The following is a 26,386-nucleotide window of genomic DNA, read 5'->3' on the forward strand; positions in this document are numbered from 1 at the left end:
ATCAGTCTATCGAAATTTTCGCGGGTTTCGGTAACGCGGAGTGTGTAAAAATGCGAGTGCGCGGACTTTTCCTGCCCATCGCTAAAAGCGTGGTGAGTTTCGGTGTTCAAACGAGGGACGGCGAATGATTTCATTTAGCTGGGGTAAGTGAGCCAAGCTAACGGAATACCATTCCCATCCCTATCTGCTGCAAATGAAAGACGCAATACCTTTTGTATACACATTTATTGCAAGTTTGTTTATATTTTAATTACGTGTATGCTCCTCGCCATCTGTAACTACCACAACAATGTACGCATATTCCATTTGCTTAGATTATGTACGTGAAACGCTTCTTCTTTCGATCCGTTGGCGTGGTTAAAAAATTGTGTCGTGTTAGTAACTTGAAATACGATCGGCCATCGTGCCGTCCCGTTCTCCCCTTCGCTCAGGTGCTCAGGGGGACAGGAGTTGGCAACCGACTTTTGTTTTGTTTTTTTTTTTTGGATTGAGATTCGAATTCAGCCCCTCGTTATGCACGGGGGGATTTACATATCTTTGCGTTTAAAAATTGATTCGACTTCAATTGATGCTTGTGATTTGGTTTCTGTTATCCTCAGCTTTCTATGTTTAACATCTAACAAAATGCACTCGTTATTCGTGTTGGTGTGGGTGTCTGGACAGTGTGACTGTGTGCACGCTCGTTATTCGCACTCGTAACTTAGTAACTTTAATAATATATTAAAAAAAACATCTTTTTGTATACATAAACCTTTTTTTTTGAATGCTTTTATCATTTGTCGTGATGTTTAGCTTATTTTCTTTGGGTTTAGTTTTAAATTACTAACTACTTATATAATGTAATGTTAACTTGTTTTACTTGTTTTAATTTGTCCGTAAAGGTTTTGTTTTCACTTCTCTTCTTCGTTCTCTCCTTCTTCGACCTTTCTTCCATTGTATTAATACTATTTTGTTGTCTGCAACATCATTTTCCAGTTTTCGATTTGGCTTTGCTTTGGTATCGACTCGCTTTGTTTGGTAGTATTCGTATAATAAATTTGAACAATTTGTCTTAAAAAATATATACATATACGTAATAATTAACATTCGCTATGTCGTCCGCTTGAACCATCCGTATCTTGTGTATAAAATATTTCCACTACAAAAAATCACTCTTTTGCAAATAAAACTCAATAAGTTTCTTTGTTTTGTTTTCTGTTAACATTGTTCTTGTTGTTTTTTTGTCTGTTTTTGTCACTGTCTACCCTCTCGCTGATTTTTCTGCCCACTAGTTAGTTCGTGAGTTTCCTTAGTCCGTTAGTCGAGTGTTCTGGTTGTAGTGCTGTGTTGCAGTGCTGTCTCGCTCGCACCGCCCTCGTCGTTTTGAACGGCGAGTGGCGCGTGGGCGTGGAACATAACGGTATAACTGTATAACGGCTTAAACGAACAGAGATGGCGTTACGTTAACGAAAAGAGTCTTGAAGAAGCACACGCACAGCTAAACGGCCGTGCGCGTTTGGTTTTCTAGTGTATATATTTAGTTTGTTTAAATTTGCATTAGTTAGTTCAATTTTTCGTTTACATTTACGTTTTGCGCTTGCTTTTAGTATTGGTGATCCTCGAGGATCGCTAAACACTTAGAAGACACACATAAATAAATACCAACACAATACATCTCCTTCGATTTGTTAGTTAGTTAGCTCATTAATTATTTACGTCGCGTTTTTAGTTTAAATCGTTTAACCTTTGTACATATTTAATTCGATTTCAAGTTTACTTTAAATCTGATTTAAGCATGTTTTGCTCGCCACAACAACAATGCACATTTATAAATATTTTTATCTCTTCTAGTTAGGTGAGTGGGTGAGGTGTGAGGCGGGGGTGTGCAGTGGGAGAGTTGAGAGAGAGGGGAGAGCGTGGAGAGAGTTTGCCATAACTTTCACATGCAGAAGTTGCTCCAGCAAGCGAAGTTCTCATTTGCCTTTGCTCCTCGCCAGGATGACGAGGATAATGGAAGATAGTGGTGTGTGGTTGCGGGAGTGGAAGTGCGGGGTGCGGGTGTTTGGCTCTCTCTCAGCGAGCAAGCGAAATAAAAGTGAAAGCGAAAGTGGGTGAAACAAAAGATAGCAGCAAAGCGGACCAGAGAAACTAAAATGAAGCCTTGTTTGGTAGCCGTGTGGGAATCTCCTAGCGAGATGAAAATTTCGTGTTGGCCTTGCTTTTGATTCTTCTTGTGTTTTTGGCTTTTGGTTTTTGGTTTTAGGTTTTTCGTCTTGTTTTTGCTGGCGGCGCATAAGCAATTTTTATATCAAAAACAGAAAAATATAAGATACATATATGTATATTCATATGTAAATATTTCTTGTTTGTTCTTTAAATGTATATGTATATGTACGTGTATATGCAATAACATTTATATCGTCGTAATCATAGGTAAATACATATAAATCTGTTAATGTGTACATTTAATAATGGGCGTGACAACCGGCGCCTCTTCTCGTCCTCGTACTCGCGTTTGCCTTCGACATACATATGTATGTATGTACGCTTACTTGAATATGATTCGTAAATATTTACTATCCAAAAAAAGACAACAAATGAAACAACAATCACAAACAATCAAACGGATTACATACAAACATGGCCAACTCTGGGTTGGACCTACTCCTATTCCCCTACTGCTTCTTGTTAACGCTTAACAGTTCAATCGCCAAAAATGCGACGGTTGATCTCCCCAACTTCTCTCCTTTAAAACTTTGTTTATGAAATACTCGTGCGGCGGCTGCTTTGGTATTTTGCTTGTTAGCTTGTTACTCCCCGTGTTCCACTTAGTTTAACGCTTGGCTTACATTTGGTTTGCTTTTACATTTAGTTTAACTTTATACAATCTTTGGGCTTGCCTGGGCTGCAAATCTGGGCTTAGTTCTTGATTCTGGATACTGGACACTGGATTCTAAGTTGTGGATTCTAGTTTCTGGATTCTGGATTCTATATCCTCGACTATCTACTACTGACTATCGAGTTGTGTGCGGTTTTCGTGAGGCGCTTTGGGTTCATTTCTCTTTCGCTATCTCGTCCCTAACTTTCGAAAGCTTTTAGTTCACATTTTGTTTGAAACGTTGATTTTGATTAGACGTACTCGCTGTAGGATGGCACTCCGGCACGATTGCGAATCTTTGTCTAATGTGAGTAACATGCCCTCCTCCATGGGCAGGTCCAAGTGCTCCAAACGCTTCAAAGCACTGTCTCCATCTCGGCGATTTCCGTCTTGTACGACCTGCGATCCCATTATGATTGGGTTTTGGGTTTGCAAAGAGAGAGCGGGGTGAACGCCAAGTGTTAGTTAAAGGATTCTGAACCGTGCGCGCATCGCGTAGATGTATGCTACTGCTACGGAACACCAAGCATGCTTAACGGATTAACTGGTGCAGGACATGCGTTGCGGGCTACGCTAATTAGCATGCCATCCAATGAAAAATGTGACAAATTGTAATCGGGTCTCTTGGGGCTGGGACGATGGGTAGATAGGCAGATGGGTAGTTGGGTAGTTGGGTAGATGGGTAGTGGGGTAGGGGATGGGCGGATGCTGGAATACTGGCAGCAGCTCCGATTGCCAACATGTGCGGATATGTGTGTCAAGGCAGAAGTCGTTTTCAGCGTGTGCGTGTGTGTGTGTCTGTGTGTGTTGCCGTGGAGAATCAAAAACATTAGCAGTACTGGCGGAGTGGGCAGGGGGAGAAGGGGGACAAGGTGGATGCGGCTGCGGATGGGATGGCGCAAGACCTGGGCATCATCAATCAACCAGGGTCCAACGGGGCGAGCACTCAAGGATTCGCATGTAAATAAATTAGTGCCAAAAAGTAAATGCGAAAAGCGAATCATCGAAAGGGGGCGAGCGTCGTGCTGTAAGGTCGGAGTGGCCGTCACACGATCGGACAGGTGTTCCATTCCAATAAAGGGTTTTCGGTTCCCCTTTTACCTCTTCATCACTCCTGTCCGTTGGCCATCATCAATTTATTAGCCCGCATGCCACGCCCCCTTTTTCGAGCCAAAAAGTCTGGCTCGGCTTTGAAGTATTATCCACTTTTACCCGGACTCCCAGTTCTCCGGCGGAATGCAAAAAGCGTGTACATACGAGTGCTTTGGCTAACAATTTAGGGCTACTCCCGTGCCGCCAACCTAATTTGGAGAACTCGAGAAGTTTCGTTATCTTGGTGCGGCGCAAAACTGGTTAACATGAAAGCCAAAAGTCAGCACGTGGTACGTGTTCTGGTAAAAACGGATTCACCGCCATCCATTACGATGAGCAGCCCCCCTGTCGATTCGCACCTTCGCCGGATGTAGGACGCAGGGCGCAGAAGGGAGGATGGCGGTCACAACGAAGCATTGGCGGGAAGCAAAAGCCGACATAAATAACTATCCATTCGTGGCGTTGGATAAATCTTGGCACGCCATAATGCACACAACAGACACTGAACAGGATAGAGGACGGAGGACTAGGGACACCGTACAACAGACACGCAACCGCATAGAACAACGCTCCACCTATTCGACCACGCCCACCGCCCAACACCCCATGCCAATTCGTCTCGGACTGTTTACCCGTCAGTAATTAATGCAAATGTCTCATAGCATCCGAGCTGGCACGGTGGATGGGATTTTGGAAAGAGGACGCAAAAAAAATCAAACCCTTGACACGGGCTTACCTAAAAACAAAGGTGGAATCAGAGCTTTCTGGCCCGAAATATAATACGATATACTTGATTCAACAAAGTAAATATATAGTGGGTAGCATTGTGCAAATCCACTGTGCACCACCCACCACAAGCCACACTGGCAAACAAAGGAATCGAGCGGGAGTCCAGAGGAACTCAACTGGCAACTGGAAGCAGCGGCCACCCTGGAAAAGGTGCACTCAGTAAAGTACCTGTGAGCTGAGACTTTTTCCCCTAAAATGTACTTCGTTCTTGGAAAAAGTGGACTAATGAGTTTCTAGTAAAACGCATAGACGCAAAAACATCCACACCCCAGACCCATTAAAGTTTGCTGATCGGCATTGAGTACAACTTAGTCTTTTACCCCAGAGCACCATCGTCATGCACAGATTTATAATCCTCAGTCCGCAGAGCCCTTTGAATGGCATCCAGGCACCCCACAGTAAAGCACCACAAAGTCGTCCTAAGCAGTGCAACCCGGACAGCGAGGCAGGGGGAACCACTGGCTCGGAGGTGGGTCGCCAGGTGGTGGAGCAGCAGAGATAAAGGTGTTGGCCCCACACAAAACTGGGCTTGTGTTGCCGGCAGTGGGATGGATACAGAGTGATTGACTGACTGCCTGACCATTTGAACTTGCGGTGGAGGTTCAGGAGGAGGAGGTGTGCGGAGTGCGGAGCTTGGCGATGCCAATAGAGATGAAAACGATGATGTGGATGCCGACTGCCGGCTTCTCACTGCTGGATGCTGGATGCTGGTAACCCTGATCCGTTAATTGCTGCCCCTGCTGGCTAGGGGTTGCAGCTGAAACTGTGGACGGTCGTAAAGCGTTCCCACATCCGATTATCTACCCGGCGCCCGACCCATTGTGGACGATATGCAAATGGACAGACCCATACAATCTCGCAGCCTCACAGGCACTTGACACAAAGGCATGGCTCCATTGCCACTGCCCTCCTGTGCTGCCTGTGCTGCCAGTGCTGGCATGAATGACAACAGGAACTGCCGGAAATTGTGCTATAACTAAAGACTATAACCAAGGACTGTTTCCCCGCCCGTGTTTGTGGGCCTGAAGAGTGGGGAGTGGGGCTGCGGATAGGGGACTGGGGTGTGGTGCGCGGGCTCCAGACCGAGTCTGTATGCTGAATCAGGAACCGAGATAAAGTAATTTAATAAAGTCATTTCCATATATTTATATTAGAGCAGAAACCAGAGAAATGCCCCAGGGGGCGACTTGGACCGTTGTAGCAGCTGGCCGGCATCATTAGCGAGGCCAGTAACGAGTCCCGTTCCGCTCCGAAAAAAGAACACTGAACCGTGCTGGAATGTTATCCTAAGCAATTGCTTAATTTAATTACTGCCACGGGGAGGGGGAATCAGGAGTCAAGAGTCGGGAGTCAGGAGTCATTGTGCAGGGAATCGTGCAGGAAAAGGCATGCACAAAGAAAACTTACCACCTGTATAGATCTTGGGCGCTGGCGGCGAGACTCAGGTTGCCCAGCAGTGGCGGCCGCTCCTTGAGATGATGGTGGTTCAGCAGATCCGAGGAGGAGGCCAGCCTGCAAAGAGACATGCGAATGGGGACACAATGTTAGCCTAGATCACGAAGATGGAGGTGTGTGAGTCGTGAACCGCAGAGCCCTGCAGATGTGGAACACCGTTGAGTCTGGGAATGGCAGCGTACACTCACCTCAGCTGCGGCGCCTTGATGCCATGCTTGTCCATGACCTTCTCCAGCTGGCGGACGCGGAGACGAGACATGTCCAGCTCGTGCTTGACCTTCCAGAGATGCGTGTCGCAGATAGGGTCGTTGCAGCGGTGCTTCTTCAGGATCTCCGTGGCCTCGAAAACGGCGCCCCGGAAGGTCAGCGACTTGCCCATGGACAGCGAGATGAGGGCGCAGCAGTGGCCGCCGTCCTTCTTGGCCAGCCGCTTGCGGATGTACTTAAAGTAGACGTGCTCCAGCAGCAGGAGGAGCGCCGCCAGCAGGATGCCGGCCATCAGGAGCAGAAAGGCGGACAAGAACTGCTCCAGCGCCAGCGGGTCCGAGGACTTGTGCTCCTGCTTGCCCGGACGGCACGTGCCCGTCATCCAGTAGCGACGCAGCCGCTCCAGGTCCCCGTTCGCACGGAACTCGAGCAGCCGCTTGTTGAACATCTGTACGTACTTGGAGTTGCGGCTGAATGCCAGTCCGTATCCTGAAGCGAGAAGATGAGGGAAGAGAAATATTTCAGCATGACTTTGCCTTGCAATGCTCATATCTTCTATGGGGGCCACAGAAATTGGTGCAATTAAATTAGCAGTGTAACTCACAAAGATGAAAACTACTTCGGCCAACGCTGAACGTTACATTGCAAATGTTGTTAATGAGCCAAATGAGTGTTGGCAGCCACAGTGAAAAGTTTGCCACCCACACTTGATGCGCTTTAACTTTTAGCCAAGCCGTTTTCCCAGCTTACGAGCTGATGCAAGCTGTGTGCGGCTGGAAACTAATTTAATAATAACTTCAAACGACAATCTAATGCCCGTCAGAGAGTGAAGAAGTTTGAGGTCACAAGCTGGAAAAGGAGCGGAGGAAGGAGCAGTGCTTACCCGTCATGGCATACCAGCTGCCCACGGTCATGAGCCGGCAGTCCTCGTCCTGAGCTACCAGATAGTCCAGCACAGTGCCATCGTAGATGAAGGAGTCCAGGTTGCCGTTGAGCACGGCGGCCACTCCATCCGCCACACTGGTCTTATTGTACCTGCGAGAGATGGAAGATCAGTGCTCCGTGGAACGCACTCCACCCTAAGCCAATTGGGGGCCACTCACTGCCGCATGTAGTTGTGCATGACGTTGAAGTACTTGTGGATGGTCGAGTCCGTGTGGCTGTACGGGATGGTGCCGAACTTGAAGGAGGGCTTGTGGGAGAAGGGATGCACCAGGCGGCTGTCGTTGAGACCGCTGAACTCGTGGAACTCCTCCCTAGAAAGTGGACAGTGCGCTCAGAAATCAGGACCGAACCCGGAGTCTCGAACCCGCTTACCTCGTTATCATGAAGGCGGCCAGGTTGGCAGTGTATATGGCCAGAAATACGACAGCGAAGAGGGCCCACACATTGGTCATGAAGCGTGAGGTGAAGCCTCGCGGCGAATCCACATGGACAGCGGCCTGGAAGAGCACGGCCCAAACCAGCCAGTAGGTGCGGAACAGGGAGAAGCGGTACGGGGTCACGTTGGTGTTCTGCAGGTAGAGCTTCATGTCGTAGCCGCTGGGCGAGAGCCACTCGAAGAGGAAGATCATGAAGGTGGCCGCCTGGATGGCCACTATGCCCACCTGGACGCAGAGAAGGGAAAAGAGAGGGAGGAGGCAAGGAGCAAGGACACTTACCAGTGAGAAGGCTGGACAGAGCACGGCTTCAGAGGGGGCTACTTACCAGCATCCAGGAGGCCGTGTCGAAGGGCTCCAAAAAAGCCGTGGGCGAGATGATGCCAGTGCGCTTGGCCACCACGATGGCGATGCCGGTCTCCATGAAAGGCTCGGAGAAATCGACGACCGCCTCGCGCTCCGTGTTGATCATCAGCGAGGTGAGGACCATGTCCGTCTTGCGGTTGACCAGGTCGGCGATCAGGCCGTTCCACTTGCCATTCTCGAGGGTACCCCATTTACCATCTTCGACCCGCACCAGCTCGTAGGTGAAGCCCAGCTCCTCGGCAAACTTCTCCAGCAGGTCTATGCAGAAGCCGCTGCAGCACTGGTAGAAGGACTCGTTGCGGTGTGCCTGGCCCACGTCGATGTCGGCGGCCATCTCGTGGTCGGCCGCCACCCGGCAGAGCACACCACGGTCCATCAGGCACTTGCCACTCACCGGGTCCGCAGGCGACAGATTGATATAGGGTGCCTCTTCGAGGAATGTGATCTTCAAATGGAACTTCTCCGGCACGCCCTGGGGCGGGGCGTGCGAGTTGCCGGGCCACGCAATGTCGCGGATGTCCAGCTTCTGCGTCTCCCAGGACTTCCACACTCCAATCTGCCCCAATTGGAGTCGTGGTTCAGATCAGCATAAGTACAAAGCGGTGCGAGATCGATTGATCGGTGCGGGATCAGATTGGGTCGTGGAACGTGGTTCAAAGTGGTTCAAAGTGGTTCGGAGTGGTTGAGAGTGGTTCAGAGTGGATCAGATTGGATCAGAGTGTGGATCAGAGTGGAGCGGGAAGAGTGAGCGTGGGGAGAGTGGCAAAGTGAGAAAGGACTGAGAAAAGCATGCAAGCAACTCCCACTTACCTCTTCCCACACAAGGTTCTTGTTGTTGGCGCTGGGCCGGAGGTTCATGATCTTGAGCTCCGCCGAGCGCAGGTCCCCGTCCGCCGTGAACTCGATGTTCGGCTTGTTGAGGTCGCCCTCGATGGACACGTTGCGCAAGTACTTGAAGAAGCTGGGAAAGAGACCGTGTGCTTAATAGGAGGCCTGGAGCTCATTTTGACTACAGGATTCTTCACTATTTCTATGAGGACACTGCTTCCTGCTTCGTCCTTCACTTATGTAAATCTAAACTCTACGACAGATCGTTTCGGATGCAAGCATGCAGAGTACACAGCTTTGGGATCTCCACTTACATTTCTCCGTTGTCCCAGCGACCGCGTCCTTCGTCCTCGCAGGACAACGACTGGGTGGTGAGGCGGCGGTCACGGTTGGCCGGGTCCGTTAGGTAGGCTTCCACGCCGTAGCTGTAGATCTTGATTGCGTTGGAGATCTCGTTCATGAGCGCCGCACTGGAGGTGTCGAAGTGCACGCCAAGCATGCCGACGGGGAACTGGGAGTGGGCGTCCTTCTTCTCTATGACCGACTGGCTGACTACCCAGACGTAGTTCTCTCCGGTGAGCTTCATCTCCTCGGCGGCGCGCAGAATGGTGATGGCCTCGGTCTGCGTGGCATAAAGCAGCATCACCCGGGCCTCACTGTTAACCAACTCCATGAGGTCGCTGGTGCGGGTGACCACGATCGAGTTTAGGATGGTGAACTTGAAGTGCTCCTGCATCTCGGCCACCCGCTCCCGCACCGCCTGCACGAAGTCATCGTGACCGGCTATCTGCGACGTGACCACCGAGAACTGGTGCCACTTGTAGCGCTCCAGGATGCTCAGCATTGCGGCGCTTTGGTGCTCAATACTTGGGGCCAGTTGCAGCTGCAGCGTCGATTGCGAGGCCCGTCGCTCCAGACCCGAGTTGTCTGCGTTCCACGAGATAACCGGGATGCCCAGGTAGCCGGCCAGTTGCAGGAAGTACTGCGCCGAGGCCGTGCTGTGCCCGAACTGTTCGTTGTTCATCATGTACAGGATTGCGGATACGTTCACGCGGAGGAACTCCTTGCACAGTGTGCTTAGGATGGCTGGCGGACAAAGGGATGAGTTAGCACTGGGCGTTGCAGTTCATGGGTATCTTGAGGCGCAAATCGCCACCCACATTGATAAAGAAAATTATGCAAATTTGTTTTAAATTCGGAGAAAATTTGTTTCCAAACGAAACACTATTGCCTGCGGCTCCCTGGGTGCACTACGTGCGTGCTCATTTGCTTATCTGACCAACCCAACCAACCCACCATAAAGCGCTTCAGCCCCAGCTGCTGAACCCAATCCGAATTCCGATTCGGACACCAGTCCCTATCCCCATCCCAATCAAAATCTCAATCTCAGCTCGTGCGTGTCTTGTGTACAGATGTGTGGCAATTAATTGCAGATTAGCCACCTTCCGAACTTGTTTTACGATTGGCTGCTGCTACCCGGCGGAGTGGGAGCCTTTTATTGGTTGTGGCCAACTCAAGGATGGGTGGTGGTGGTGGGGTGCGCGGCTTCTGGCCCACTAGCCTACTAGGCAATTGACCTTTTTTTAGGAATTGCGGGACGGTTCTTCACATCCATATGCAATCTCAAAGAACTTCAGGGTGGGTGGGTGTCGTGATTTGGCAATCGATGTCATTGTTCACCAGTGACTATAGAAAATTTCGGAAGTTTAGCCTGCCTAAGACTGGAGGTGACTGGAGGTGGCTGGAGGGGAGCGCTCGGGAGGGCGGAGCCGAAATCAATGACAAGACATTGTCAAGTCCTAGGGAACTTGCGATACCCTCTGGTTGCCCCCTTGCCCCCGTAGGACTGTCAGTCTTCTGTCAATGCTTTGGCAAAATGTGAAATCTCATCAAAAAGTTTAATTAACTTTTTCATCACTTTACTTCTGCTATCTGCATTCCATCGCTACTAGAGGGCTAGGATGTCGGATCGCAGGACGTGGGCGTGGCGGGGAGTGGCGGGAGCTGGGGTCTGCTAATTTTTCATCCTGCCCGCAGACGTCTTGCAGTATCCCTGCATTCAATTACCATTTCCCTGTCGGGAGTCGCCCGGATGGATTCAAAGCCGCAGATATGTATAGATGCAAAGATACGCAGATGGATGGCAGGATGGATAGGCCCAGCCACAGGCATAGGCAACCGCACTCGGGATGATGGATCGATGGGTGATGGGCGGGTGATGAGCAATGGGCGATGGGCGATGGGCGATGGCCCGGTGCTTGATTGGAATGCCCAGGGGGCGGAGGACTCGGGGTGGCTTTCTTTACACTGACGACCTTTGTTTTAACCGAGAATAGAAATTCACTTAACGGAATTAGGCTCGGCCGGTCAAGACAGGGCACGCCCCCGCCCCCGCTGCCAAAAATTTAATTTCGTTTTAATGGAGCATTTTTGATTCCTCCGGCACGTCCATTACGAATTTAATTGCGTGCATTAGGCATCCTGTAATTGCATTACTAAGTGTCGCCTCAGCAGGGTACTCGCAGTGGAGCCGTAAGAACTGGACCAGGGAGGGGGAGGGACCTGGGCGGTCTAATGAATGGATGGGGTGGGGTTCTGGTCTCAAATCCTACTCACGTCTGAGGTAATACAGACCCCAAAGTGCGTGGTGCGGTCCGTCAAGGTGAGCGCCAGTTGAACCATGTTTGCCATGTTTGCCGCCCCAAAGGACTACGGAAGCTCACAATTTCAGAATTTCGGGGCCACAAAGGAGCTTGCGAAACTGGCTTTTTGTAATGTGCAAATTGAATTTTGACACAGCCCCAATTTTAATGCTGAACGAGGAGCTGATTGTTGTACCAGAGCAGGAGTCGGGAGTCGGGAGTCAGCTGACAGCTGTCGGCTGTGAGTTGGCTCCGGCTTTGAGTCCTTTCGCATTCGTCCTTGCTCGACTTGTCTGCTCTGACAGCAGCCGCAGGGGGGTGTGGGGAAGTAGGGGGGTGCGTCTGTCAACTTATTATAACATCCATTAATTTCATTTAAGCATCATTCAATTGCCTTCGTTTTTATCGCAAGTTATCACAAGTTGCCAACAATGCAAGTAACAGAGTGGAGGGGAGGTGTCATGTGTGTGTGTGACTCGCCCAACCACTTGGCATCCGCACTCGCACTCGCATCCGCATCCGCATCCTGGTGCCGCTCTTGAGCAACTTTTTACATTCCGCCCGACGCAGGCAAGTGGAAAAAGCGCCGACAGGCGCTCCACCCAGGCAGAACATAAATCTAGTTGCCCTCGAAAGTGTATCTCTCGGCACACAGAAAACTTCGCATTCGCTTCCGCTTCCACATCCGCATCGACATCCGCGGAGCAGGATGGCATAAAGCACAGTTAGAAGTAGCAGCTGTCCCATGTCCCAGCACTTTGACTCGGGCTCGATAATCCAGAATTGGGAAATTCAATACGGGTAGTTGGGAGGGAAAAGCTAGTAGCTGGTAGCTGGTAGCTGGTTACTGAATGTGAAAAGCGATGGAAACTTTTGCCTGGCGGGTTAGCTGCTGTTAGCTGGCAGGGGATCCACATTGTGCACACAATTAAATGATTGCAGTGATAATTTCGGACGATTAAGCAATCGTCACCCATTCTGGTAGCATCGATTACAGATGTATCTTCAGGTGCTGCAGCATCTACCAGCTTTAATGTTAGAAATTGAAGGTAAATGAAATGAAATCCATGGACCAGGCTGCTCCTTTCCACGGAAATGTCTAACCCGGAGCCGGAAACTAGTTGGTTGAAATGGTTACTCAGCTCCGAATTCTGCAGCTCAGAGTTGTGACCTCAGCACCACCCCAGACACCCTAGGCATCCAGCCACCCAGCCACCCAGCCACCCATCCTGCCACCCGTTCCTTACGAGCACACGCACAGATCCGACAGGGCGTGGCATGCCAATAAAAAGAAATGCCATGCATGGCAGTGTAACAACAACTAGACGAGCGGCGACAGCAGGAAGGACTCTGCTCTGCGACTGAGGGAAGGCAAAGCGACCCGAACTAAACTCGATTCTTGGGCTGGGCGCTGGGAACAGCCTCATATTTTATAACTTGACGTCACGGGCCCCAACGCCACCGGCTCCCACTTCCCACTGGCTCACCACTCCACCTCGCAGATACGAACAGCCGAAACTCGCATGACGACAATGACAGGGACAAGAGAGCAAGGACAGCAAGGACAGTGAGGATAGCAAGGATAGCAAGGACGGCAAGGACATTAGTGAGAAAGCGCCGACGAAAGCGCCCAAACATCTTATCGAATATCAAAGTGTTGCCAGATGATTTTTCGCTTTTCATGCTCTTGTCGGATGAGTTTTGCACGTGAAGTATTCAACACACACTCACACACACACAGGATGTAAAAGGAACAGCGCACAGGACACACGGACATGTGGGGCGTGCACCTTCTACTGCGTCAGCTTAGCTGACTCATATCTTAGAGCTGCTCCTTGATATGCTTTCGCAGATTCTACGGGGCTTAGGAACCAGCCAAGTCTTGGAAACATAGCGCATTGGCTATGAAAGAAGTCAGGCCAAAAACTTACGTAATCTATAGAGGATATAGCCCAGGATCGCAATGATATTGTGTAAAGTTGTTTCCCCATGAAATGTTCTATCTCTACAATGCATATGCAATAATTGAACTTTCTTAAGAGCGCAGGATACTTCTTTCCTACTTATTTGATTTCTACATCCAAATAAATCTGATTCAAAGAGAGGTGAAGGCTTATGGCGATAGGAGCAGGGAGCTGTGAGATGCGAGCTGCCATCCCGAGAAGAGCCCAAGGACGCGGCGTCACAGCCACGGCAAATTACTCCACAGCTGCTGACACGGCGGGGAATGGTGAAACTTTGCTGCAAAGTGGAGCGTCATAGTAGTTGTTCCGCCCATTTCACTCGTCCTTTAGTGCGCCACGCCCGCATCTTGTGTCTTCTAAGGTTTCAACGGCCCGGCAACCTGAGAGCCTTGTGGACGGTCTTCCACCACCTCCGTCACTTCCAGCTCCCAGCTCCCAAGAGAGCGTGTTGGCACCCAGACCGCCGCCACCGAGCAGCCTGGCCCACAACCGCAACCTCTTGGCCAGTCGGGCCATTAGGCGTGGTTGCGCCTCAGTTCGCAGCGCTCCGCTCCTGTGGCCGCCCCGCCCTGCTTGGATCGTAACCGTTTTGCTGGTCCTGAGTTTGGGCCATGGACTTGGCCTTGTCCACCCAGCTCGGTGGACTTCTGGGCCATCATTAGCAGCTGAGCGTGTATAATCAGGCAATTCAGTGTCTATTTTGTGTCTGGTCTGCTCGGCGGGGACCGGTGACCACTGGTGACCACCCCTTGTCCGGCAGCACTTGGCCGCTCCATCACCGCAGGCATGTGTGCGATGTCAACAGACTTAAGCGAAGTTCATAGCTTGTAACCCGAAACCGAATCGACGCACATGCTCCTCCCCTGCTCCCCTGTTCCCAGGCTTCTGGCGCCGCCCAAGGGCCCGAGGTCTTTTCCATTCTCATTCCCGAGAGAAATGGTCCAAGTTCAAAAGTCTGCCAACAAGAGCAGCAGATAGCGCACATACACACATTCCGCATCCGGCTGAAGGCACAAGACGCCAGGCAGGAGGAAAGCGGTCTGGGGCGTGGCAGGATTAGGCCCGAGGGCCATTCTTGACCTGCCAGTGACTCCAAGGATGCGCCTTCTTCTTGCGACGGCGCCAATTAGTGGAACAGCGTCGGACTCCGGCTGGATTTGGGTTTTGGGTTCTGAGTTCCGTTTGGCTGGCTTGGTGTGTGTGCACCGTCCAAAAATATACAATGGTATTAAGTAGTTGGGAAAAGCTGAGAGAGTGTCCTCCGGTTGTTCTTCGCTGTACTTTAGAGGTCTGAACTAGTGAAGAGCTATGCTCGTTACTATTTAAGCGCCTAATTTTATGCAGCTTTTAAGACTAGTAGTATCTATTCACTTTCTAAATTTCCAATCAAACTGTGTTTTCAAAAAAATTTCTATTTTTTTCAAATTTCTTTGCAATTGTTGATGATGAGATTTGCCGAAAATCGCTTTTCTGTTATTTTGCGACTATAAATATAAGTATTTTGATCAGAACTTTTGAAATATTGGTCCGAATATAGAATGTCATACCTCGTTGAATTCGTAATAAAATTTCCTATCGAACTGTCTTTTCAAAAAAAATGCTATTTTTTTCACATTATTTGCAATTTTTGATGATGTTACCCCTTACAAAAAAGGCGAAAATTTGGCCAAAAAATATTTTAACAGAGTCCGTCAAAAAGTGACTTGGTTGGTTAGTATTGGTAATTAGGAGAAAAAATATGTAATTCTTTTAAGTTTCTGACCATTTTTAGCCAAGTTATGCCGAAAATACCAATCGTAAATATTAAAATTTTGGCGAAAATCTAAATACATTTTTGGAGAATTGAAAGCATAGTTGAGACTTTGATTGGACAAACAGCAGGAGAAATATATGAAATTGAATTTCTTAAAAAAGTAAAAACCTAAAACCGATCCCAGATGACAAACCATAAAAAGTAATGGGAACTGTTAAATTTACCACCAGTTTGGATTTCTTCGGGTGCCATGGGTCCATTTATTGAGGGCTTTTTCCCCCAGTGTGTCTGCGGTGGGGACTCGATGTCTGCTGCTTCCCTCGCCCCCATTCGCCCCCAGCTCTTGTCCGCTGCCCAGGCCATTGTCCTGCTTGACTTGGCTTGGCCTCCGCCTCCAGCACCCCATCCATCCCATCTGACCCATCTTGGCCGCAGGCTTTGGGCCCGTTTCTTCTTCGTTTTTTCGCTTTCATACCCCAGTCTGCCCCTGCTTTGCTTACTGCTGGCATCCATTTGTTTGGGGCTTGTTTCGGGAGCAGGATTGCCCTTGGCTCACATACAGGCATGTACCGCCAGTGAGCCGCAGCTGCGGCCGAGTACTTGCCCGTTGTCAACAAATGCGGCAACACAGCCACTCGTGTTCGATCTTCCAGCTGCAGTGGTGGGAGCCGCCACCTGGCAGATGTGGCAGGCGCATGCAGCTAACGACGGGTACAGGTACAAGGAGAGGCCAGAACAGGAGCAGGACAGGACAGGAGCAGGACAGGAGCAGGACAGGACAGGAGGAGGACAGGACAGGAGCAAGACAGGAGCAGGATCCGGCCACAATAGCTTATTAATGCGCACTGGCAGGGAATGCAAGGGAGGGGAGGGGCGGCATGCAAACATGGTGTAAACAAGGTTAACGGCGCTGACAGGGTCGCTGGACCTGGTCATTCATTGCCGGTCATTCAATGCAGTGGGCAGCTGGGGGGTGGTGGGTAGTAATCGCGGGTTCAATGGCTAATAATAAAGGACCAAGTGGCCCAAGTTGCTGATGGAAGTTGACAGGTTCCCCCTTTCCGCCTTCCGCCCTCCCCCCGGTGGAAAGGCAAAGGGGACGACAAGAAAAATGACTTAGGACTGGCTGACTTAGGGCTGGGGATCAGGGTTGTCGGAGCGGATACTGGCTCACAATGGAGTGATATATGATACGTGGGTCCTGGGCTCCGGTTCCGCTCGGTTCGATTTAAATGAAAATGTCATTTAGCAAAGTGGAGACAACTGGACGGGATCATTCATTCAATCAACCGCTTATTGACGGCATCGCCCATACGCCATGTGGGCCAGCATGAATGGGGGGTGGGCTTGGGGTAGTGCCTCTTCACTCAGCAGTCAGCTTTCAATTGCAGTTAGGGTATCGCTTTCGCCACACGGACGAGGCCCAGGATGCGTGTGCATGGCTATAGGCTATCGTGATTCGCAATCGTTCAAGGTCAATCGACGACTGACATCGATATGCGACAACAGGTCAAAGGTTGCGGGCAGTGCGAAACGCACGTGAGTCACTCGGTTGCACGAAGCGCTCAATTATCCCATCAATTTGTCTTCGCTGGCTACTGGCTGCTGGTTGCTGGCTGCTACTATTGTTATGCAATTAATGCAAATCAGCCGGATGAGCAGATACTAATGGACGTGTCAAAGAATGGGCGGCAATCGAGTGGGAGTGGGAGTGGCAGAGGCAGAGGCAAAGGCAGAGGCAGCGGGGCAAGAGGATAGCAGATTACACGTGCATATGTACACAAAGTACTTGTGTGCCCAGTGGGTGGCAAACCGAAAAAGGGTTAACCTGTCTGCATGAAAATGAGGCTCTGTTGTTGATGGTCGTGTTGAAGTGGCGTTAACGATTATTGGCACTGACCACTCGTTTCATCAGGCTGCCCATTGTGGAAGATGCTTCTATAAATTCAATAAATTTCCCCGTGGAAAGCATTATTATGTGCCTTATGTGTCCTTACTTCCACTATCCCCACAGACTCGTTCTCGAATACAGCGCCTTCATCTGAGGTAATTGCCCTGCTTTCCATCGCCGCAAATGAGCCAAACTCGATAATAAGGCCATCAAAGTTTATGGCTGCCACGAGAGAAAGGGGCAAGCACACACACATACACACAGCCCGGGCTCAGCCGCCCCAAACCTGACCTGGTAATCGTTTGTTGTGTCTAGGGGTTAAAGTAAATACGATTTTGTATGAAATTGCTTTGACACAAAATCATCTACTACGCTGTCGTGTCGGGCAGACGAAGCTCGAGATCGAGTTCGAGTTTGAGTTCGAGCCTCGGAATGAAAGGCACTTGTCGAAAAGAGGAACTTTCGCCCGACCTGCACAGCTCGTCCAACTTAATGCTCATGGCTCATGAATGTGAATGGGTTGGATGACAACTTCAACTGGACGACCGCTGACTGGAATTCAATTTCCATACGATTATTACGGAACTTGCTGGCAGAAGTCCTGCCAAACTATGTTCGGCAATCAATGGAAGGAATGCAAAGGAAAACGGGAACGGGAATGCAATCAGGGGACATTCAGGGGGCGAGCAAAGGCAGACTTTTCCACCTAAGGCGGATGCAAAAGTGGGCGGTGAGGCGGAGGGGGAAAAGCGGGGGAGTGGGGAAAGAAATCAAGGCAGCATCACGCGTTTATTGTTCGACATTCGAGAGAAATAACAATCGTCTCAGCAACTGAACAAGCCCAAGTCCTGTCAATGTGAGTGAGTGAGTGTGTGTGCGTGGGTGCGAAAGCCATAGAAATCCATTATAAATTCCCCATAGTCCTGGGGAGGGGCAATCAACAGACAGACTTTGTTTGCCATGTGTTGTAATTTGCGTACACACAGATACTCGTATTCTCAAGGTCCTGGCCATAATAAACATTTAAACATCATTGGAAATTCATTTGGGTTTTGTTTGCGCTCGCATTTTCCCCCCATTGCCCCCTTGGCCCTCTTGCCGCTCTGCTGTTTACTTTATCAATTTGGCCAACTGTGAAAACTCAACATAAAATTTCGATATGCCCCCAAGTCCACCCGCCCTCTCGCCCCATCGCCACATCGCCACATCCATATGCACATGGCTGATCCGGGCACCATCACTCTTGGCCATGCCCACATCCCACTTTGCACATGCCACATGCCCATCCCACTTTCCGCCCGGAGATGTTAAGTTTGCTCCTGCTCCTGCTCCGGATCCGGCCCTTTTTATAGCTGTGCATATTTTAGTGCCACGATGCGAGTTTCGGGTTCGAGTTTGGAGTCGGGTCCTGGTGCGTGGCAGTTGCATGTGGCACAGAGAATGCAATTTGTAGACATGGGCACTTCGAGCGCAGCCTTTTGAACTTGCGAAACGGAATCTGGGATCTGGTATTTGGGATTTTTCAATCACAAAAAACAGGACGAAAACAGGACGGTGGCATAAATTGTTGGCATTGGGGCACTTGGCAACCCTGTTCCAGAATTGAGTGCCCTGCCAGCCCTGCGCGGCTTAAATGTGCCACTTGCAGAATGGCACCTGAAAAACGAGTTGTCACTCAACCAGAGCAGTAACTCACCATGCTCTTGCCTGTCCTGACAACCCTGGCAGATTTCTAAGCTTATGGCTTCCAACTGCATCGGTGCTATGCAGCACTTGGTCATTCTATTACATGTTCATGACCTACCCTGCTACCTTGCAGTTTGAAGTTTAGCTTGATGCCTTATAAAAGCACTTGGCAACTCTGCAAAACTGCAACGCTGTACGACGACTTTTTAGCCAAATCGTTGACAACCATGCCGCAAAGCGTTGACAACTCTGCCAGCGATTAATTACAGCCTGACTTGGCCTGGTCATTTATTTATGTGCGCCCCGTTCACTCGGCCATTAAGCAGTTTTCTTCGTTTCCTCATTTTCATTTTCATTTCCATTTGCGTTTTCTTTTTTGTTTTCATTATCATTTTAATTTTTATTCACGTTTACGCTTTATTGCGTCGTCGTCAGTGGCAAAGGGGGTTAAGCGCTTAAGGAGCTCTAAATGAACGGCCATTAAAAATGCGCACGCAATCAAGAGCCCACCAGGTGTCGTCGCCCACGACCCGTAAGCTCTAACTGTGAGTTGTGACCTGTGACCCGTGGCCTGTGACCTGCGTCCCCGTGGTCACAATAAACGTTGGTAGGCAAATTTCGCGCCCGAGTAGCAACATATACCTACATAATTGGGGAAAAGGAGCATTGACAAAGAAGCATTGAGCAAAGGACACTCACCGGTCGGACTGGGCGTCAGCGACATCATGTCGAAGTGGATGTTCTTCTGCTCGAAGGAGTAGTCCTTCAGGAAGGTCAGCTTGGCGCCGCGCGTCTTCGTTAATCCGGTGACCGCGTTGTTGATGCTGCGCAGGTACTCCCGCTTCCCGAAGTTCGTGTGCGGCGCGATCAAGCCGATGTTGAGCTGCTCCTTGTTGGCCGCCGCGCCCTTGCTCAGGCTGCCGCCTCCGTTGGTCAGCCGGAGGCCCTGGCAGGATCTGGTGTCCAGGATCAGCAGGGTCAGGACCGTGAGGAGGAGCAGCGGGATGGGCCCGCTTGGAGGGGTGAGTGTTGGCTTTCGTCTACTGGTTGTGCTATTGTGCTGGCTGCTGGCAGTGTTCAAAGTGGCGATTGGCGTTTGCATTGGCATTGTGGTAGGCGTGGGCGTGGGCGAGGACGTGGGCGTGGACATGGGCGTCGGCCCATCCGTGGCGCGTTTCAGCTTGACGCGACTGGGCATCATGGCGCGTGGACTACTAGATCCTGAAGTTCGCTGGGATCCGGTGCTCAGTGCTCCGGTGGCCTCTAGTGCATCTGGCCGGGATGCAGTTGTCTGGACTGCGCTATTGTTCGGATTGTGGATGGATTGGGTTTTCCTGAACAGTCTGGGTCCGCTCGCTGGGTCCGTCCGCTTTTCCCTCTGTTCGCTTCCCCGGGCAGTTGATGGGCTTGTGTTGACTGCTGCGCATTGCTAGATTCAGACGGGCAACAGAAGTTATGTACAGTACATGTACCCACCCTCCCACATCAACACACACATGCCCTTATGCACACATACATATACACATGCACACTGGCACACACCCACACCCACACACGCACACACCTAGGCAGCAACATCTGCAGCAGCAATGGCAACACTCGTCGTTGACGTTTTCCGCCATTTCCATTTCCGTTTCCGCTTCTAATTTGTTATGGCCGGAAAAGGCACCGTGGAGCCTTTTCACACATCGCGATGTTTGCCGCCCCTCTGCAAGGAATGTCGTGCGCAAACTTTCGGATCCACTGTGCCGAACGTGCCGCCTGCTGGTCGCCGGCTGGGGCGTTCCACCTCCATCCCCTCGCCACCCTGCACAGAACAATGAGAGGGAAGAGTGTAGCTGCCTTTTGGAATGATAGGAACTCGGGGGTTTTATCAACTGGACTGCTCAGGTATTGTAATAGGTGTCTTGCATTAAATTCTGGCTACAATGGAGGGGAGCATTGCCAGCAGCAGTGAAACGAGTGCTGAACAACTGTGGGTGGCAGCGCAGAAATGTATGCTACACAGATGTCAGATATGGTTTCTCAGCTCCCAGGCCCTGCAGGGTACTCCGCCCTGCGATCCCCTGCTACCCCCTTCCCCCCGCCCACACAGTTTTTCACTCGGATTCAATTTGAGCGCAGCTTGCCATTCTACATAAATTAAATGCGACACTGGTCCGCATAATCGCTGCTCTGGCACACACTCTCGCCTCCGCCTCTGCCTCTGTCGCCAGGTTCCCGATTCGTGATTCAAGCAGCCCCCAAACCCCAACCCCCCACCCATGCGCCTCCACCCCCGCAGGGAATGCGGCATTTGCTCGCGAAACTTCACTTTGAATTTCGAATGCTGCCAGTAGCTGTAGTAAAAACAGGCCAGGGCAGAACCAGGCGGAGCAAGGCAGCCGAAGCAGCGGAAACAGAAATCGGAAGGTGGGAGGTGGGAGGCGGAATGTGGCAGCGGGAGAGTTGGATACAGATATCTACCGAGTCCTCCTGCCCCGTCATCTGCCAGTCCTCTCCTTTCGATTTCCCGCACAGTCTAGCCATTATGATTGTCATCACCATTAATATCTCCACATATTGCGGCTGCTGGTAGCTGCGCTGTATCTCATTCTGCTTTTCCGGCCCGAATTTGCGCTTCGTTTGTAGCTATTGGTACACTCGAAAAAACCTTCATACCCCTGCTTGACTTGGTTTGTCATTCGAAAGTCCCTACGACTGTTATCCCGTTTATCCTTCGACATCTTCATACATAGCTGTTACTAGCGGATTCGTTTTTCATTCACTATTTATTTTATGGGATCAAAGCGGCCGCTGGTCGCACCCCGTTCCTTTCTGTGTGCCCCACAGCCAGAGCCAGAGCTCTGGGCTTGGCTTTGGGCGTCGCCTGCTGCGGCTTCGTGTTATCATCGAATTCCACCGCCTGCGCCGAGAGGGGGGCGTGGCAGGCGGCGGGGGTCGTGGCTCCTGCGTCAGCAAGTTGCTCGACTTCATTTCGTGTTGCGGCGGTTGCTTCGCTTTTCGCCTTTCGCATCTCTTGGCTGCGCGGCAAACAGAAGCTGTTTGGGCTTATAATTTGTCGGTTGATGGTTGTCGGTTGTCGGTTGGCCCTCCGCTTTGCGTAGCCCCTGGTTTTGCTTAAACTGTGTTTTGACACTTAGCTGCCTGGCTGTCAATAGGCGGGGGTGGAACCATCTTCTGCCCCACTTCCGTGGCCCACTTCCCTGGCTCGTTTGCAGGAAAGAGTGATTACTTTGTTGGGGCCAAGCAGGCAGGCACAAAGGCACAAAGGGAGCAGGACCCAATGCTCATGCAATGGCCGCCAAAGGCGCCGAAGGTCATGGGCTCCTTGGCGGCTGTCTCCGCAAGGCTGCATCTCCCAGCTCCCAGCTCCCAGCTCCCATCTCCCCCCAGGCTCATCCACACACATCTGTGTGCGTGTGTTTTGGGGTAGCCGTAAATGTCTGTGTGTGCCTACATGTGTTTCGTACTTTTCGTACATGATGGCGGCAATAAATTGTATCTTATGAGAAAAGAAACCAAAATAACAGACATCCCGGGTAACGTGGCTCATAGTCCTCACAATGGACTCCCCCTCTCCTATCTCCTATATCCTCTCTCCTAGCCCTTCCTTGGGGCAGGGGCGGTGCTTCGAGCTCGGGGGCTACATCATTCATCGGACGTGTAATGAATTCACGGCGTATTAAACTTTTGATTGAAAATGCTGGTTGCTCCGGCTCCGCCAGCTAGCGTCTTCTTTTGGCCTGTTGTTGCTGCCACTCCGACAATGGCATTATCATCATCCCTCTGTGTGTGCGTAGGTTTATGACTTTTGCCGGACAACTCTGTGCTATGCTCAAGTTGTGTTAGCTATACTTGGCTGTTTTGGCTCTTTTGGCTCTTTGGGCTCTTTGGGAGACAGGTTCTGTTACACACACACACACACATGTAGTGCACGGAGAGAAAAACTTGTATTACGTAAGGAGCTTGTCGCTCAGTGGGCAAGCAGTCCTTCTTGGACAGACTGCTTTCGCTCGGTGTATGTGTTCATGGCTGTTCGTAGCTGAACCCTTTTTAGAGTTATTTACTTTCTAGCATGGCTTGCCGCTTTCGGCTTCTTTCTCTACCCGTTTTGTCATCCTCTTTCACTGACCACGCCCACAAATGCAATACACGTATTTATTTATTTGTGTGTTCCATTCCCCTCCCACTTCCATACTCCTCGCCGACGTCCTTGGACCCAGCGTCTTTAGCCGTGCTTTATCGTTCCCGGCCAACGGATCCTTGTTAGGTCGGATCCAAATGGGTTAGCTTTAGGCCAGAACAGATGACCGGGCGGATGGGTGGTGTTGGGGATGAAAGTGGTGGAAGTAGTGGGAGTGGGGGAAAGCCGTCTTATTTGACAGGACGGCGACCGCTGTCAGCCCCCAATCCCCCCTAGACAAACATGGCTATGGCCGGTTGCTTATTAGTTTGGGCCAAACGTTGGCGCTGTCAACGCTTTTTCTTTGTTCCAGCGACACTGGCCCTATTTTTCTTTTCGCACCCCCAAAAAAAGGGCCGGATTCCCTGGTGCTCGTCGGCGTGAAAAATGACTACGTGTTATCTGTGTGACACTGATGGTGTCCCTTCCCCCATCCTGGCGGGGGGATCTGGCTGGCACCTAATTCATTGGACCCCACCCAAGTTTCGGCTTGTTGTGCCGCCAAACAACAGGCAAACAAAAGTTCGCTGCCCAAAGTTGGCCGAATGCAAATCCCGCTGCAACAACGCGTCGGCCACAACAACTATGGTGGCAACAAAAAGGACGTACAGGCGCAGGAACAGGAACAGGAACACGAACAGGATAAACTAACACGATGTCAGTTTGTCCCGCCTCGCGTTTGTGCCATGTTGTGTTGTCTTGTCTTGTGTTGTGTTGTGTTGGCCCAGAAGTTTGGGCCCCCGACTGAGATGCACTTGCCGCAGTGGCTATTGTGGCACATTAGAGGCATCCTTGGCCGGTGACCTTGAGTCGATGGTGGGAGGTACCCACCAGATACCATAGGCCGATATCCTGGTAGAAAACCAGCAAGCCTGATTAATTGGGATATTTCTAAGAGATAGAAACACAGTACAATAATATATTTTCAAAGAAAAGCAATTTGGAGGAGTTCATAAAAGCACATAGATTTTGCTAAATATTCAACGCACTGCCCCATTCCGGTTTGTTTACTTTTCAGGATGCGGCTGACGAGCGGGCCAAGATGGGCCAAAATGGGTCAGAAGGCGAGGGCAAGGTGTGGAACTTAGAAAGTGGGCGGGGCCCCGGCGCGCGACAAAAGCCGCCCAAGGCTGCTTCGCTTGGCCTTCCGCCTCGAATTAGCGAAAATTTCATAATAATAAAAATCTCAAACTTGGTGGCGCGATTGGATGGCGGATGGGTGGTTGATGGGTTGTGGGTGGTGCACACTGGTTTCGAGTGGGTGGGTCGGCTGTCGAGGGGTCTGTCATTGCAGGCTCTTAATTAAAATGTGTTGCAGGGGGGGCTGGTGGGCGGCGGGGTGGGGCTTTTGTTTTGCTTTCGCGCTGTTTTCCTTCTGCACTTTTGATGCACTTGGCCATTGTTGTTGCGCTGCCTGCGGTTGTTGTCGTTGTTGTTGTTGCAGTTGCCGTTGCTGTTGTTCTTACTCTTATTGGTGTTGTAGATGTTGTAGATGTTGTAGTAGTTGTTGTTGTGATTGGCACACTCACTCACACACTCGAACAAAAACAAAATAAAGAGTGACAGTGGGGCTGCCGCTGCATTTCTCCATTGCACTTTCCCGTGATTATTTTTATTAAGCCCGATGTTTTTCGCAGCTGCTGTTGTTGTTGCTACTTAGCGTAAAGTTTTGCAAGCGTGCGTGGGATGCGGGGTATGCGGGGCAAGCTGGGGAGGGGTGGCTAGCTGGAAAGGGTGGGGCCTGAAACTGAAACATGAAGCAAGTCCACACCCAAAAATTCAAAGACACGCACAACGACAACGACAGCGACAGCGGCGATGACGACGACGCAGCCTCACTCACACAGACGTGGGGCAGGCACACATACACACACATACACACACATACTCACACACACACACACATACACACACACACACACACAGGGACATACACGCCCAAAAAAAAAAGCGACGAAAAAGTTCATCTGTTTTGTTGTTGCTCATGTATTTTTTCGCCATCATTCCGCTGTGCTTTCTCTATTTCTCTCCCCTTCCCCCACACCCCCTTTCACTTCCCCCCCGCCTGTCCAACCCCATCCACACAGTTTTTTGTCCTTTTGCCATTGCTGCTGTTGTTGTTGTTCCATCGATGTTGCTGCGCTGCTTTCTTTGTTATAAAACAAAACACACTCGGATTGTCACATGGGCGGGGTGGGTACGCAGGTCCTGGGCTTACGTTTACGTTCGCATCCTGGGCGCAGTGCTCACTTGGTCAGTTGGTGGTCGGTCCAGTTCGTCCCGTCTGTCCAGTGTGTGCCTAGTGCTAGGCGTTAGTCCAAAGTCCAAAGTCGCAAGTCCAAAGTCTCAGGTCTCAAGTCCCAAGTCCGGCTCCGAAGTTCCAGTCCGCTTCAGCGGGCCAAGCCAAGCTCAGCTCAGTCTGGGAAACGGAAACGGAAACTGAGACTGAAACTGAAGCCAAACCTGGCTCTCTGGCTCTGGACGCCTGGCAGCTCCTGCAGATGCGGATGCTGCTGATGCTGATGCGGATGCGGGTGCGAGCGAGCACAACCGAAGAGGACTATGAACGGCACGGAGCGAGCTAAACGAACGGAACGGAGCGCGCTCTGCGGACTGAATTCGATGAGCCACCGAATGGCACTGCCAGGCAGCCATGGAGCCGCCTCTGTCGCGAGCAAGAGGAAGCACTCTTCCGCAGCTTCCACAGCTTCCACGGCTCCCACGGATGCCAGCCCCAACGCGAAGGACACGAAGTGGTCTCGTATTTCCTACGGAGCGGGCGCGGTGGGGCGCACGCAGGGGCCACCGAGCACTGTCAATGTCACAGAGAGAGAGGCATTGACTTGGTTTCGATTTCGATTTCGTTTTCGTTTCATTTCGGCTTGTAACACGCCCTCCGGCAGCGTATACGTAATATCCTGCTCTCGCGTCTCTCTCTCTCCGCTCTCTCTCTCTCGCTCTGCTTTGGCTCTCTTCTGGATGCTAATCGCGTGCCAAGCCCATTGGCGTGGTTGCCACCCGGCAAAGTGAAAGTCATCAATCTGCCAATCCTCAATCACGCCACTTTCGAATCTGTTATCAGGACGTGTCAGGAAACAAGCTTCCATCAAGATGGGAAACTTCTCAAAGGGGTATTTTCGATTAGTTCGCCTACTTTAAATTGCTCGGGCATTTTATGTCACCAGGGTGACTGTTTTCAACATTCCCGCATTGCGAAAATCGAATTCTGAATTGCAGGGCGACCATCCTGCGGCATCTGGCAACGCCCGAAGTGCTGCCTTCGGGACTTTG

The 26,386-nt window shown here is 50.8% G+C and overlaps 1 protein-coding gene across 3 annotated transcripts; it reads right to left on the bottom strand.

The window, feature by feature from the left end:
* Window positions 1-210: 210 nt before the first annotated feature.
* LOC6523931 (glutamate receptor ionotropic, NMDA 2B) lies at window positions 211-25,747 on the bottom strand. Of its 3 annotated transcripts, none has more exons than XM_039371667.2 (11): window positions 25,314-25,747; window positions 19,609-20,338; window positions 9,288-10,059; window positions 8,956-9,106; window positions 8,108-8,701; window positions 7,718-8,007; window positions 7,504-7,656; window positions 7,284-7,435; window positions 6,382-6,889; window positions 6,149-6,250; window positions 211-3,256 (listed from the first exon to the last, which is right to left on the bottom strand). In XM_039371667.2, exons 2-11 carry the CDS (start codon window positions 20,108-20,110, stop codon window positions 3,214-3,216), a joined length of 3,267 nt encoding a protein of 1,088 aa, XP_039227601.1. In that variant the 5' UTR covers window positions 20,111-20,338; window positions 25,314-25,747; the 3' UTR covers window positions 211-3,213. The 3 variants fall into 3 exon arrangements, with proteins under 3 accessions (XP_039227601.1, XP_039227567.1, XP_002099803.1); XM_039371633.2 differs by having other exon boundaries at window positions 6,146-6,250; XM_002099767.4 differs by lacking the exon at window positions 25,314-25,747 and having other exon boundaries at window positions 6,146-6,250; window positions 19,609-21,103.
* Window positions 25,748-26,386: the final 639 nt, after the last annotated feature.

Source organism: Drosophila yakuba, chromosome X (genome assembly GCF_016746365.2).
Source record: "Drosophila yakuba strain Tai18E2 chromosome X, Prin_Dyak_Tai18E2_2.1, whole genome shotgun sequence".
Lineage (NCBI taxonomy): Eukaryota > Metazoa > Arthropoda > Insecta > Diptera > Drosophilidae > Drosophila > Drosophila yakuba.